The sequence below is a fragment of the Oncorhynchus mykiss genome, chromosome 12, assembly GCF_057628025.1.
Source record: "Oncorhynchus mykiss isolate SJ-2025 chromosome 12, ASM5762802v1, whole genome shotgun sequence".
Classification (NCBI taxonomy): Eukaryota; Metazoa; Chordata; class Actinopteri; order Salmoniformes; family Salmonidae; genus Oncorhynchus; species Oncorhynchus mykiss.
The window spans coordinates 43,784,211-43,801,230 of NC_143033.1; the positions used below are offsets into that span (position 1 = coordinate 43,784,211).

At 42.4% G+C, this 17,020-nt stretch overlaps 1 protein-coding gene across 9 annotated transcripts in view; it reads right to left on the bottom strand.

Moving 5' to 3' along the window:
* The window catches only part of LOC110538899 (opioid-binding protein/cell adhesion molecule), a 564,414-nt gene that overhangs the window by 49,424 nt on the left and 497,970 nt on the right, over window positions 1-17,020 (bottom strand). For all 9 annotated transcript variants that reach the window (XM_090192536.1, XM_090192538.1, XM_090192537.1 and 6 more), the window contains one exon: window positions 16,686-16,811. In XM_090192536.1, the coding sequence (XP_090048662.1) occupies window positions 16,686-16,811 (126 nt within the window). The remainder of the gene's footprint in view (window positions 1-16,685; window positions 16,812-17,020) is intronic.

The following is a 17,020-nucleotide window of genomic DNA, read 5'->3' on the forward strand; positions in this document are numbered from 1 at the left end:
TGCTACTGAAATGAAAATAAGCATTGGGTTTGGCTGTATTTAGCTGAATCAGGTTGTGTATACTGCCTGTATCTTAGGGAAACAGAACAGTGAGCAGTTAAATTATCAGAGTATTGGAGTAGTCTAACATTTCTCCTGTCTTTATCAATCGCACACATTTTGGAGTTGCCATGGAACTACAGTAAACACGCCAACCTGGTTAGCAAAATACTTTGGATAGCACCAATTTAGGCTGAACACCATGACAATGCAACCCCATAAACAACTTAAACAGTGCCATATACATAGTTGGAAACAAAAAACAATTGGATACAGTCAGAATCACTGGCGTCCTTGTGCTGTCTAAGGGACACAAAGCATTGACAACAGCATACTTTAACTACCTAACAGACTGCTGGTTATCTACACTTCCCTTCCCCTGTTCCACTAAATGCCCCTTGCCCTGGACTTCGACCTCTACATCTCTCAGTTTGTTGGTTTTGATTAGTGCAAGGACTATAACAAATCCCTTCCATTGATTTCAGTGGCGGCTCCCAGTTGGGGATGGTTAAGAGAGTAATAAAAAATAATTCAGCTGTCAGGGCGCCTGTTTTGATCACAGGAGAGCATCTGGGAGAATGTTTTGGGGGTGCAAAGGTAAAACCTCTGAAAATGGCTTATTTGGTTTGTTTCATATGGAGATGTGTCTCTATTAGGACGTTTGTATTGCACTATCACTTGTTCTCGCATTTCTGAGGAATTAAAAGTAGCTAAGTATTGATGGATACACAAATTGCTAATAACAACAATGCTTTAACTTTCCATGCCAAACTTCTGAGAATATGAAATCTAGAATAATGCTCATTGATTTCAGTTGAATGAAAACAAAAGCAAACAATTGAATTCATTGTATTTCCAAGCTAATTGCACTTTCAATCAAACAGGTTTAGATAGAGATTCTGTACGTTTTGCAGTTGGATAGCATCCTGAATCCAATATTGGGTCAAACTCCCTATCATACTAAAGCAAAGTGTGACACGTTCCAGGAAACTAGTTGTATGTCGCGCGTCACTACTTCACAGGAGAGCCATTTTAACTTAAACTTTTTTTAAATCAAAATGCTATTTTTGGAAGAAATGCCTTCTGGAACATGTGAACTTTCATGTGCCTTAATTAGAGATTTGCATGCCATCTGTAAATACGAACAAAATTGTTAAATTACAAACCTAGTTGGTTTAGCCACAGAAAAAGTCAGCAATCTTCCCGCTAGTCATGATTGGTTGAGATAATGAGTGGACTGGATATGCCGAGAGATGAGTTCGGATTGGTCTGCCATGTAGCACAGTTCTGTCTATAATATGAGCTTGTTAGTATGTGTAGGTAATCCTTTATTATGCAGCTTTTTCTTTTAAATATATCACGTAGTAGAACTACACAAGGTAGCTCTCCACTTTCTGGAGGACTGAGTTCTGAATCAGTGGACTTCGAGTATGATAGCTAATGAGATGGTGAAAATTCTGGTGTTTGATTGCAAATATGCAGACAGAGTCGAAAAGAGAACACACAGAAGGCTGTTGTATAAAACAACCGTCTCCTGATTACATCTTCAAACTAAGGGCAACCATGGAATTTACGAATGCTCAACACCTGTTGAATATGGCCAGTGTCAGTAAATGTTGGCAAAACAAGTGTAATTCAATTGTTATCCAGTCACCAATGCTCTGGATAACATAAGAAATAGCCTACACAAGCTCTGCTAGGGCGAGTAAAATGGTCAGCGTGAGCTGTTCTTTCATTTGTGTCTGGAAGTAGCTAGCAACCTAGCAAACATTAGCCAATTAGCTTGGGTGCTTGAATCCTGTTGTCAGGGCAGAACGCTCGGATCGACCCTAATTTTACAGCCAGAGCGTCCAGTCTGTGCTCTGAACTTTCCGAGAGCCAAACAATCTCAATTTACGAATGCCCAGAGCACACTCTGGCACTACAGATTAAATTTACAAACACACCCATAGTATAAGCCAGCCTTCAGTCTTGAAATCTTTGGTTGTTTAGTACATAGCCTCACATGTGAATCCAAAGGTTATCAACTTTCAAAGCAGAATTACTTTCCCATTGTTCCTCAACTGTAGTGTATGATATACCATTTTCTAGCTTTGAGTCTATAATTGTATCCATTGTAAAAACACTACGGTAGGTCACAAATGTTGGTCTAATAGTATTCATTATCTGTGTCATGACTGATTATTTTACAATCGGTTTCATTTAGCAAGACAACACATTCCAACTAAAGCGTAATACAATATACTGTATATGTAGTAGTAGGGTGCAATTATGGGTCCACTAATTAGTTTTGCACAATTCCAGTAACCTTCCATACACCTTCAGCATTTGTATTATTATTTAGACAGTACAGAAATAGCAGGGAATCAAGAGCAATGGAAGCCAAAGTAATATACTGTAATATATTGTATGCTCTCTAATATACTGTATGCTTAGTGTCAGAGGTGTTAACACATGCTTCAGCTAGTTTTACAAAAGACTACACCTTTGCTTTACACAATAGTAAGCATCATGTTATGTCAGCTACACTATGAACAAAAAAAAACAGATTGTGCTATATTTGTTTATGACCATCAAACAGAGGTCCTTGAAGTAAGAAGAGCAGAACAAGTACAGTGTCCACTGCAGCACTGTTGTACTATAAATTTCCCCTTTCTGTGTTAAATACAATCTGCATGGTTATTATCCCCATTATGCAATCACTATAAAATGTTCTCCATGAATCAACATACACAGTACACACACAAACAACACACATTTAAAACTGCTTCCCATCTTATAGGCAATTATGATGAATTGAATCTATAAAAGTCCTGAGTTTGGCTAATTCGGGGGTAATCTATCAGAGGACTCCGAAGTTAGCTCTGCTGAGGAGCCCAACTACCGGCACACTCCGTTAATGGTATTCTGAAGCACTTGATGCGCCAGCTCAAATTGAAATAGTATTTTCATGTGGAATATGTTCTTGTTATAAACATAATATTCCCTCTGTTGGTTTTATAGGCTAGTGATGGGACTGTTCAAGGGAATAACAGAATAAGCAGCTTTTCCTAATTAGGGAGAATGTTATCTTCTTAACTTCCCAGCTGGAACGCCAAACTACCCACATAGAAATATAAGACAGTTTTTAACATCCAGCTGTGGACCTATTCAAATCGGCTTACTTATTTCACCATTTGAAAAATAAATTCACGTCATGATCACCCCCCGTAAACTTTTAATACGGCAAGTATCCATTTGGAATGGAAATTGATTAGCGTAAATTGGCGTCATGTGATTTGGTTTAATTATCTTGTAGTAAGTGCATCCTGTTTTTGTCTGGTATTGTTTTGTGCGGGTGGGTGGGTGGATATTTCTGTACTTCGTTAACCTACTTAACAAATCAGCAGTAACTTCATATTCAAGATGACTGGATTGCTCTGTCTGTTTGGTCATTTGACAATGAGCCTCTGCACACTCTTTCTATTCATTGGATCCCAATGGCAGTATCTTTTATATATTTCAAATAATATATCTTCAAATGAAAAGACAGGTTCATAAGTGCATAATAATGAACTCAGTCACATGTATGTGCTGTTGCCATCTCTTATATCTTTAAACACACGTCATACATAAGGCTTGACAACAACGGAAGAGTTGACTACAGTACACACAGTATGGGACCAGACTACAAAAGCATGTACATACATACACTACCTTGGGTTATATAAGTGAACTTCACAATACTCAACAAGGTATTTATGGTATGAGCAACTTCAGATCATTAGAATGCTTTGGCAAAAAGTCACAAAGTACAAATGAATGGATTTCTGCAAATATGTAAATACCATGGATGTCCTCTAACATTTGGGAACATCACAGTCCCATTGATCAAACAACCATGAAAAGGTAGGGTCTCTCTCCCTCAGTTACCTATGCACATCCCCAAGATCAACAACTAATGCTAGTCAGAGCGAGATAAGCTAAAATCTAATGAGGAAACATTAGCTAAACCCTCTCAAACTTTTTAAGCTAGTTGGCAATCAAAATTGCACTTAAACAATGGGGAATAGTAGCCTGATCGTCCCTCTGCAGCTTGTCTGCCAATGCATGCTTGTCCCAACCCATGTTTTGACAACTGAATGGGAACTTGCCTGCTAACCAAAAGACACCTGCATCTCTAGCTGTAGCCACTGAAAAACAATATTAAGGGAAAAAGTCAGTCACTGACCCACTCATGCAATGACATGACATCCTCCCAGCAGCTAGCTAGCTAGATACCATTAGGCTCTGTGTTTTTAGCTTGCTAAATAAATAGCTAACTAGATAAGTAGATACACTAGCCCAGGTGTATCAAACTCAATTAGCACATGGGCCATATTGAAAAAAACACACACTTCGCATGCCAGACATAGCCTCTTTGTTTTTACAAACCCCCCAAAAATGGCCATTGTTTTATTAGAAAAAATATAATGTCCACTTATGTACTTGGAATACTGTGTAGAGCATTTTAACATATTAAAACAAAAGGAGATAAATCATATTTGCCCAGTCTTTGCTGCCATGCTTGCAGATGTGGATAATCAAAAAATATTTAGTAACTCACAATAACAAAAATGTAGCTATAGGTTTGTTGTAACATTTAAACTTAAAACATTTTTCATTTTGTTTTGCACTGCATGGATGACCAGTGCCGTTGAATGCAGTATTGCTGTATGGTGCACTCAAAATATATTGTAGATGAGTAGCCATCCTAGGATACGACTTAATTGTTGCTGTAATAGGCCTACACGTTTCTCCTTTGCATGTTTTTTTGTTGTTGCAAGTTTTGTTTATTGGGTATTCATTGCCAAGCTTAAAAACTGAAGCCAGACTGCAAAATGTTCGTAGCCGAGCTAGGACTGTGGCATGTGTCTGTACACTTTCCCTCCATTGCGTGCTGTAAATGGGACACATGAAAGCAGCGCAATTGAAGTTGTATTCACTAATGCGAGCGCATCAGGCTGTAAGTTCATAAAGTAGAGAACTCAACTCTTGACTAATTTATACTCGCCCGCGGGCCTTGTGTTTCAGACGTGCGCTAGCATATTAGCCTCGTTTTGAATTGTGATTGCTGGTTTGATTGTATTGACATTCCCAGCCTTAGTTACAGTCGTCCGTTTTTTGTTCAAAATATTGAGTTATTGAAACTGAAACAGTGCATCCTTGATGGCTGGTGGTAGAAAACAATGTACCAGGCCAGCTGTGATTTACAACCTGATAACAATATTTTTTGGACTCCCAAGAAATGTATTGGTGAATTACACTGAACAGAAATATAAACACAAGATGTAAAGTGTTTGTCTCATGTGTCAAGAGCTGAAATCAAAGATTCCAGAAATCTTACATAAGTGCAAAAAAAAAAACTCTCAAATTGTGTGAACAAATTTGTTTACATCCCTGTTAGTGAGCATTTCTTCTTTGCCAAGATAATCCATCCACCTGACAGGTGTGGCATATCAGTAAAATGATTAAACAGCATGGGAATTGCACAGGTGCACCTTGTGCTGAGGACAATAAAAGGTCACTCTAAAATGTGCAGTTAAGGCACAACAAAATGCCACAAATGTCTTAAGTTTTGAGGTGGCCTGCAAATTGCATGCGTACTGCAGGAATGTCCAGTAGAGCTGTTCCCAGAGAACTGAATGTTCATTTATCTACCATAAGCCACCTCCAAAGTTGTTTTAGAGAACTTGGCAGTACATACAACCGCAGACCACATGTAACCATACCAGCCCAGGACCTCCACATCCGGGCTTGTATTGTCTGTAATAATTAAATTCATAGAATTGAATTCCAATGTTTGCAGTGAAACCATCTGCCAGACCACTCAGTACCATTGACTCAAACGTAATTGTCATGGACATGTTTAACTTGGATCAGCCTCTCAGAATAGCACAAAAAACAAACAAGCAACCCAGAAAAGGACAAGAAACAGCCCATACTAACATATGTAGCCTGAGAAACAAGGTTCATGAAATGTACAACTTACTAACACTTGAAAACATGCATATTCTGGCCATTTCTGAAACACACTTAGATCATTCCTTTGATGATGCCGTAGTATCTATACATGGTTATAGAATATATAGGAAAAATATAAATGCAAATGGAGGAGGTGTTGCCGCTGTGGGTTTGCACAGCCGAATAACTTCTGCACAAACTGTCAGAAACTGTCTCAGGGACTGCATTCTTGACCTGACTGCAGAGATTTGTAACTGACTTCATTGGGCAAATGTTGCAAGGATCTAGGCACAATTCCTGGAAGCTGAAAATGTCCCAGTTCTTCCATGGCCTGCATACTCACCAAACATGTCACCCATTAAGCATGTTTGGGATGGTCTGGATTGACTCGTACAATAGTTTTTCCAGTTCCCGCCAATATCTAACAATATAAAATCAAATCAAATGTGCCGAATACAACAGTGAAATACTTACTTACGAGCCCCTAACCAACAATGCAGTTAAAACATTTTTTTTTGGAGAAGAATAAGAAAAAAAAGTAACAAGTAAATAAAGAGCAGCAGTAAAATACCAATAGCGAGACTATATACAGGGGGGTAACAGTCATTGTGAGGGGGCACCGGTTAGTTGACATAATATGTACATGTAGGTAGAGTTATTAAAGTGACTACGCATAGCTGATAACAACAGAGAGTAGCAGCGGCATAAAAGGGGGGGAGGGGATGCAAATAGCCTGGGTAGCCATTTGATTAGATGTTCAGGAGTGTTATGGCTTGGGGTAGAAACTGTTTAGAAGCCTCTTAGACCTAGACTTGGCGCTCCAGTACCGCTTGCCATGCGGTCGAAGAGAGAACAGTTTATGACTAGGGTGGCTGGAGTCTTTGACAATTTTTAGGGCCTTCCTCTGAAACAGCCTGGTATATAGGTCCTGGATGGCAGGAAGCTTGGCCCCAGTGATGTACTGGGCCGTTCGCACTACCCTCTGTAGTGCCTTACGGTCGGAGGCCGAGCAGTTGCCATACCAGGCAGTGATGCAATCAGCCAGGATGCTCTCGATGGTGTAGCTGTAGAACCTTTTGAGGATCTGAGGACCCATACCAAATCTTTTCAGTCTCCTGAAGGGGAATAGGTTTTGTCGTGCCCTCTTCATCACGGTATTGGTGTGCTTAGACCATGTTAGTTTGTTGGTGATGTGGCCACCAAGGAACCTGAAGCTCTCAACCTGCTCCACTGCAGCCCCATCAATGAGAATGGGGGCGTGCTCGGCCCTCTTTTTCCTGTAGTCCACAATCATCTCCTTTGTCTTGATCAAGTTGAGGGAGAGGTTGTTGTCCTGACACCACATGGCCAGGTCTCTGACCTCCTCCCTATAGTCGGTCTCGTCGTTTTCCGTGATCAGGCCTACCACTGTTGTGTTATCGGCAAACTTAATGATGGTGTTGGAGTCGTGCCTGGCCATGCAGTCATGAGCGAGCAGGGAATAAAGAAGAAGGACTGAGCACGCACCCCTGAGGGGCCCCTGTGTTGAGGATCAGCATTGTGGATGTGTTGTTACCTACCCTTACCACCTGGAGGTGACACGTCAGGAAGTCCCGGGTCCAGTTGCAGAGGGAGGTGTTTAGTCCCAGGATCCTTAGCTTATTGATGTGCTTTGAGGGCACTATGGTGTTGAACGCTGAGCTGTAGTCAATGAATAGCATTCTCACATAGGTGTTCCTTTTGTACAGGTGGGAAAGGGCATTGTGGACTGCAATAGAGATTGCATTATCTGTGGATCTGTTGGGGCGGTATGCAAATTGGAGTGGGTCTAGAGTTTATGTGAGCCATGACTAGCCTTTCAAATCACTTCAAGGCTACAGACTTGAGTGCTACAGGTTGGTAGACATTTAGGCTTGTTACCTTAGTGTTCATGGGCACAGGCACTATAGTGGTCTGCTTAAAACATGTTGGTATTACAGACTCGGACAGGGAGATGTTGAAAATGTCAGTGAAGACACTTGCCAATTGGTCAGTACATGCTCGCAGTACATGTCCTGGTAATCCATCTGGCCCTGCTGCCTTGTGAATGTTGACCTGTTTGAAGGTCTTACATTGGCTGCAGAAAGCGTGATCCCACAGTCTTCCAGAACAGCTCTTATGCATGTTTCATTGTTATTTGCCTCGAAGCGAGCATAGAAGTAGTTTAGCTTGTCATTGAAGAGGAGTGGGACAACATTCCACAATCAACAGCCTGATCAAGTCTTCGAGACAATGTTTCTATTCTGCTAACAATGCCTTACTGCATGTCATGGAATTTTGAGTCAATTAGAACCTATTTTTAAAACCTCTAATAAAGTTTGTTTTGAAGCATAAACTGAGAATTTGATATTTTTGACTGATATGTTTCATATCGCAAAGTAGTTAAAACGCTGTCAGTTCCACTCTAGTGTTAGTTTTAGGCTTGTCGTGATGTTGTATTAGTTAATGTGACGACTGTTGCTCATCGAATGATTGAAGGTTTCTAATTGCGTGATTAAATTAATCAAGCAATTATCAACTCATTAACCTGGGGCACCATGGGAAGATTAGTTTTATTAAATTTCTATTTCCCAAATTAACTCAAAGAATATCAGAATATCGATGTTACAACAGTCGCTAATTAATCAGTTTCCCCTACAGTCTCATTCTGAACGTCGCATAATCTGGGAATCTGCAGGGACCCGGGTCCCACCAATGAGTTCGTACCACGCCAATCTTAGTTGAGTATTTATTTACTAGAAAGCTAAAATGATGATAAAAGATACACAACACACAGTCTAGGCTGTTGATTATAACTTAGTATAACGGGCCAACACACTATGGCGCGTGTCACCCAAAATGGGGATTTAAAAGAGAGGGAAAAAGAGAGGGAAAAAGAGAAAGTACACGAGAGAAATATACATTTGGGTGCATTTGTCAGCTATGCTTATTTTAACCCTAGCCTTGCCCCAAACTGCCGCTCTCATGGGTCAGAATATAATGATGTAATTACGTTTGGGCGGTCTCAGATGGGAAGCTCCGCGTCGGTCGTTTAGGCTTCTCAATGACGCACTTCTCCGGTGCAACTCTGGTCGTCCTCGCGATGTCAGTGTTCTTTTGGTCTGATTCCTCGCCCTTGCTCTGGGAGGGCTCTTCTGAGGGCAGACAGCTCTGTAGCTCAGAGCTCACAGTGTAGGAATGAAACAGTGTAGATACCCCGATTCGATGGAGAGTGGAGGTTAGGTGGTCTGGCTTGAATTCACCCGCTTAGACACAGCTACTCATCAGTAGCATGGGTAGAAAAATATTTATTTGTCTTCAACCCTGGGTTGAGTTTTGAGTTTGTTGACTTTTTAGACCTCGGCTGCAGCTTGGGTCACGTAGTCTGTTATGTTAATTCTTCACCCAATGTCTTATACCCTCGGGTCAGAAGTGGGCATAGCCACCTTTTGGGCAATTCTCTGGGCGTACCAAGATAAGAGGCAAGGTCTAGATTTGACTAAAATCCAATTTTAGACAACTAACTTCACATTTCATCTTTACCAAATCATTGTCTTTGATTTGGACATTTTTCACACAACGTACAATGTATAAACACCAATCATGTCCTAGGAAAACTATTACAGTTACAATGTTTTTGTAATAACGTAATCTAATAACCTTTAATAACAAAACAAAAATTACATACATTTTCATATTCCATCTATCATCATGACCACCATTGTGGCTGACGGAAATCATTGTTCCTAAGTCCCATTATTGCATGTTTAATGTTCAGAGGTTGGTTCTCCATAGTGAGAGGACACAGGAATGTTGTCAGTGGCCTAAGATTTACCATGGGTGTGAGGGGTCATAAAAAAACATCTTCAGACCCCTAGATCTCTCCTCCACTGATGGGGTTGAGAGATAATCTGTAGGGTTGTGGTCTCCTGTAACCTGACCTGATCAGGACAGTCATGACAGGCCTAACATAAATTGTGCATTTGACATGGTGAAATGGAGAGGTTGGAACCAGGTGCAGAGAAGAAGAGAAGGGACTTATAAGCTTGAGACTGACACTCGAACGATGACAGTTCAGTGGACCAGTCCGGCAGTGTGTTGTGAGCATACTCTGCCCAAACGAGGAACTTGCTCCAGTTGCTGGCTTGGGTGGAGATGAAACAGCGAAGGAACTTCTCCAGCTCTTGGTTGGCCCGCTCTGTTTTCCCATTTGACTGTGGGTGGAACCCCGAGGAGAGACTCGCGATGCCTCCAACAGGGAGCAGAATGTTTTCCAATACCGTGCGACGAACTGGGGCCCACGATCTGAGACAATGTCCCTAGGAAGTCTGTGTATTCGAAAGACATGGGTAATCATGAGATCAGCGGTCTCCTTCGCTGAGGGCAACTTGGGTAAGGCGATGAAATGGGCTGCGTTGGAAAACCCCTTGGAATTGGGGAACCCTGTGATAAAGTCTACGGACCAAGGCGGCTTGCTTTAGGCACAGGTGGAGCAGGCCGTAATGAAGGATCTCACATCCTCAATCATGTTGGGCCACCAGAATTTCCACTTCAGGAACTCCAGTGTCCGATTAACCCCTGGATGCGTGTCCCCATTGTAGTACTCGGGAATGGGCTGATCACAGAACATAAAGTCTGTTAGTGGGACCCCCATCAGGTTCAGGTTCTCGGGTCTGGCCTTGTCGAACCGTGGTCTCAAATCTCCATATCATGGGGTCCACAATGTGGGACCTGGGGATGATGGGCTCAGAGTCCCTCTCCTCATTAGAGACATCGTGTTGGTGGAACAGGGTGTCTGCTTTCTGATTCTTGTATCGCAGGCGATAGGCTAGTGTGAAGTTGAACCTGTTAAAGAACAGAGCCCACCTAGCCTGGCGAGTGTTCAACCTCTTGGCTTCTTGAATGGAAACCAAGTTCTTATGGTCCGTCCAGATCACAACAGGTCGAGGTACCCCCTCCAACCAGTGTCTCCACCCCTAAAGGGCCCACTTAACTGCCAAGAGCTCCCGGTTGTCTACATCATTATTGCGTTCGAGAACTGGCGAGAACTGCTTGGAGAGAAAGGCACATGTGTGCAGTTTTTTGTCCCCCTCGCTCTGCTGTGAAAGGACCGCCCCTGCCCCGGTGTCCGAGGCGTCCACCTCTACCACGAAGGGACGGGTAGGATCAGGATGGACGAGGATGGGTTCAGAGGTGAAACGGCCCTTGAGCTTCCCGAATGCCCTCTCAGCCTCGGGGGTCCAGCAAAAACGGTTCTGGGACTTGCTGGTTAGGTGCGTGAGAGGCGCTGCACCAAAGTTGTAAAAATGTGCAAACCCGAGGAACCGCTGGACTTGTTTGAGTGAGGCGGGACGCGGCCAGTCGGTGACCAACTCACCTTTACAGGGTCAATTTGAATGCTGGCGGTAGAGGAAAGAAACTTGGGATACATGGAACTCACACTTCTCTATCTTGATGTATAGTTGACTCTGCAGGAGGCATCTCAGGACTTGGCGGATGTGCAGGATGTGTTCCGGATTGGTCTTGGAGAAGATCAGGATGTCATTGAGGTAAACAAAGACAAACCGATTCAACATATTCCTAATCGTGTCATTGACCAATGCTTGGAAGACTGCCGGTGAGTTTGATAATCCGAAGGGCATGACTAAATATTCATAGTGGCCAGTCAGGGTGTTAAAGGCAGTCTTCCATTCATCTCCCTCCCTGATTCTCACCAGATTGTAAGCGTTGCGGTGGTCCAGTTTGGTGAAGAATTGGGCCCCATGGGCCAACTCCAAGGCGGTGGACATCAGGGGTAGGGGGTAACGATTCTTAATCACAATCCTGTTCAGCCCTCTAATCGATGCAGGGACGCAGACATCCATCCTTCTTTCCCACAAAGAAGAAGCCTGCACCAGCTAGGGATGTGGAGGAGCGAATGAAACCTTCCTCCAGCGACTCCCGGATGTAATTGTCCATGACTACTGCTTCAGGGGTCGAGCGGGAGTACAGACAGCCCCGGGGATGGGTGGAGCTGGGTAGAAATTCTATGGCGCAGTCGTATGGACGATGAGGAGGGAGGGTGGTGGATTGCCTCTTACTGAAGGCCTCCCCGGAGGTGTAGTACTCGGGAGGAAGAGCGGAAAAGTATTGGTTTTCAATACATGCCGGGCAACAGGGCGAGGCTCTTGATGGGGGTCTTAGGCATTTAGTCTAGCAGTTCTTACCCCAATCTAGTAGGTGTTCCATGGACCAGGAGAATAGTGTGTTATGTAGCACTAGCCAGGGGTACCCTAGGATAAGGGGGTTCTCGGTAGCAGTGATCAAAAGAAAACTAAGAGTCTCCGGGTGGTTCACTCCAACCTGCAGTAGAATGGGCTTGAACTGATAATCCACCTGGCCGGAGCCGATGGGGCGTCCATCGACGGCTTGAATCTGTAGAGGGATGGGACATTTCATGCAGGGGATTTGTAATTCTCTGGCGAAGTCAGAGCCCCGGAGTCCACAAAGGCTTGAATGTGGTGCTGACGGTTATCCCAATGGATGGTTGCGGGTAGTGTCAGATGGTGATCGGGTAGCTGGGGTGTAAATGCACAGCTCAGCAGGGTCTCCCATTGTCCTGGCGAGCCCCAGCATTTCCTGTCAACTCTGGGCATGTAGAACGGAGATGGCCGAGAGCGCCACAGTAGAGGCATCAGCCATCGGGCATGAGTCCATGTTGAGGCAGAAGCTTGCTGTGACGTGGTGAGGTTGGACCAAGGTGCAGAGAAGAATCCAGACGAGGAATCAGTGGTTAAGATTAAACATAATACTTTACTGAGAAATGGTAGCTGCAGGATCACAGTACATTTGAAAAACAACAAACACTCTCGAAAACCCACGAACACGGTAAACAATTCAAGTTTCTGCAAAGGACAACAGAAAACACACCTCTTTTAACAGGGAAATCATGAGTAAATAGGACACACCTGGGTGTCATTAATGTCTCTAGTGACAGGTGGAACCATGACAGACAGTGCAAGTAGTCTGTGCTTATTTGTTAAAAAAAACATTTGGCCATGACCCATGACATTTAGTATGAGAAGTGGGCAAAGGCAGTAATAGCTGCACCCTATGAAATTATAAAGGTATACTGTATAATAAAGTCTCTGATTGCTCTTAGCCAATGTCAAAAATGCTGAGACGCCCAAAGCTTTCTTAACTGCACTTTGATTTACCATCATTATCTTGTTGTGTTCATCATCAGTGTCACTGTTTGTCTTTGACGGGTAAAAGAAAACAAAGAAAATCCAGCCATGTGTAATATTGGTGTAAAGGTTCAATAAAAAGATAATGCAGTCACTATCTCGTGCACTCAGGAACAAGTCTGTGCCCTCTTTTATATTATATTTAGATTCAGATTTTGTTAAAGGTGTAACACTCATAACGTTCAGTATCCTGTATCTTAAGAGCACACAATGTCAGGCATGAAATGTAGACTTGTGGGAGAGAAATACAACAGATGTCATTATTTCCAAAGGATTCTGTATTGGGATGTGTGCACTTTTACATTTCAGCAGGGCGACTTACAGTAGTGGGGGAATACATTTGTCATTTTTTTGTACTAGTGAGAATCAAACCCACAACCCTGGCATTGCAAGCACCATTATCTACCAACTGAACCACATGGGACCACACAGGACCACTTACACACAAATAGGGCTTGTGAGGACTAGTAATCACTAGACTCTGGGAAATATGGAAGTAATACATGCTATTAAAAGGGAAAGCATCGGAAGGTACTTTAACATGCTATGGTTCTGATTCTAAAAGAATACCTAAGAGTGTCCTCGTGCTGTTACCTCGGCAACATACTACATGTATAGCTAGATAGTCAATTCTACAAGTTGAACGCCATAATGTTGATTGACAGTTTTTGAATAATGATGATTATAATGTGTGGCATGAACATAATGTCTCCCATCAGTGCATGCCAAAAGCAGATATAATGCAGTAACAATCTAGTGCAGTTACAGTATGGTTCACAAGCATTAGAATGACCTCATATACAGCATACAGTAGAAAAGGCCTACACCCAGGGGGGAAATTGGGGGAGAACTCATGTAGATACAAAACATAAAACCTGCCTCTGGGATAACAGCCATAATGAGCTATAAAGTATTCACTGTTACCACCTGAATGCATTAAATTGAGTCTGTCACTACTCTACTGTATTGTACTGTAATGTGCTGTACTCTACATTTTACTTTACTGTGTACTGTAATGTACTGTACTCTGCACTGTACCGTGCTGTCCAAACTTGTGAAACATAGATGTCTACGATTGGTTCAGATTTGGTCCGGTCCGGAAAGGACTAAATCTGAACCAATTATAGATGTCTGTGCTTGAGCTAAATCAAGGCCAGTCCGGACCAAATCTGAACGTCTATGTTTGGGCCAAATATTGGCCGTCCGGATATCTGCGGATTACAATGATTGGTTAGGATTTCAAGGCGGGTCAGGACCACCCAAAAAAAGACTGAAAAAAAAGATGTCCAAAAGACATCGTCTGACGTCAAATACTTCGTGGGAATCAATTAAGGGTCTGGCAATGTCATTGTTATTTTCAATCATAAAACCTGATTAACTGCTCCAAACCTGGACGGAAATTATACAAAGTGGAAAGAGGTAATCGCTAATCTGTCCAAAAAGGCAACAGTACAGGCAGGGAAAAGGCTAGTAACGTCATCCAGGAGATCAGGAAATAGGTTTATAACAGGAAATCCGATAGACTAAAGTACATGCAGGAAATAGACAAAAGGCGTCATTAGTGAGGCAGGAAAAAACTATCATAGACGGGAGGGTTAAATTACAGTGGGAAACCAGCGCTCTGAATTGAAGTGCGTCACAAGGCAAACAATACCTCACAATGATGTGGTGCAAAGAACTGAACTAAATAGTGTATGATAATGACATACAGGTGTGTGAACAGGTGATCAGAATTCAGGTGATTGGGATCTGGAGAGTGAGTTGCGTTCAGGGGATCTACGTGTCTGAGAGTGTGAGTTGAAAGTAGACGTTACAATGATGGCATATACTGTGACACATCAGAAAGTTCTCAGTTCATATACAGTGCCTTCAGAAATTTTCCACGTTTTGTTATGTTACAGCCTGCATTTAAAATTTATCAAATTGAGATGTTGTGTCACTGTCCTACACACAACACCACATAATTATGTTTTAAGACATTTTTACAAATTAATAAAAAATGAAAAGCTGAAATGTCTTTAGTCAATACGTATTCAGCCCCTTTGTTATGGCAAGCCTAAATAAGTTCAGGAGTAAACATTTGCTTAACAAGTCACATAATAACTTGCATGAATTCACTCTGTGTGCAATAATAGTGTTTAACATGATTTTTTAATGAGTACCTCATCTTTGTACCCCACACATACAATTGGCTGTAAGGTCCCTCAGTTGAGCAGTGAATTTCAGACACAGATTCAACTATAAAGATCAGGGAGGTTTTCTAATGCTTCGCAAAGAAGGGCACCTATTGGTAAACGTGTCAAAATAAAAAAGCAGACATTGAATATCCCTTTGAGCATGGTGAAGTTATTAATTACACTTTGGATGAAGGCACTGTATGTACATCCCCACCTGTCTCTCCAACTGGCTGCATGCACATCAACATTTTTGATGCCGAGTGATATAGCTCAAAGACTAACTGCTTGTTTGTGCACGCTAGCCAGTCTATAAAGTATAGACACCGAAGGAGGCGATAATTGAGTAAATGTGCATGCGTCTTCAATGTTTTCAGGGGGTACTGGCACAACAAGTGACAGTTTTTATTTTTCAGTCACTGGGCCCAATTATGGCTCCCCCCCAGTCGAGAAGAATCCTGGAGTGCGTGGAAAATGGAGCCCTATCAAAGCAACTCGCCACTTATCTCCTAAAAGACAGGGCCAGTCACATCCTTGTCGTATTAACATTTAAATTCTGCGATCCTTGTAGCGACAAAAAAAGGAGAGATTGAGAGAGAGAGGGGAGGAAACTGTTGCGCAATAACATCTACGTGAAATGTAGCTCATTACAAATGCAAGCTTCCCCTCACCTGATTAAGTGAAGCATAGACTCTTAGATAGGCAGACTATTTTGTGGTCTTCCGTCCTCTGGACAAGATAGTGGTATGTTTGAGCCCAGTGCTTTAAATCTACTCGATGTCAACCGTGACATGTTTCTCTTTGCAACAACGCTCACAAAACGCAAATTATTCTGAAATGTATTCCATCATTCACTCACTTGCCTCCAAAACATTATTTCTATACATATCATTAGTGGGTAATGGTGATTAGGGAACAGGTAGTAGACAGATAATGAGATACTCATAAAGGAAAAGGATGCAGTTCACCAAGTGTCATTGGGGTTACCTAATGTCAAGGTGACAGACTGGAGACAGTTGAGAGAGAGGGGGAGTGTGTGTGTGTGTGTGTGTGTGTGTGTGTGTGTGTGTGTGTGTGTGTGTCTGTGTGTGTGTGTGTGTGAGAGAGAGAGAGGGGGGGGAGTGAGAGGGGGGGAGTGAGTGCTAGAGAGGGGGGAGGGGGCTGGGGAATAAGCGAGAGAGTGTGAGAAAGAAAGAGCAAAGAGACAAAGAGCGGGAATGTATATAAACAAGTAATTGAGGTGAGAGGCTTGTAGGTTTTGTCTTACCTGAGGGAGAGAGAAGTTTCCAGGTGAGCGAGGGTTCTGGTTTGCCACTGGCTTGGCACATCAGAGTGACGTTCGAGCCTTCGTTGACCACGAGGTCCTTCGACAAGTTGATGATTGTGGGGGGCACTGCAAAACACAGAAAACGACACTTGTTTGCTATTTGCTTTGTTTGACCATTTTATTTTTGTAACATTTTATTTGAATTTTTTGGACAATTAACAATAACATACAATATTATTGTAACTTTGTTACCAAGAATTTGGATAAAAGATCAAATACAAAATATTGAAATATAAAATACTGTAAATATGACAGGTGCGAGCAACGGAGTTCTC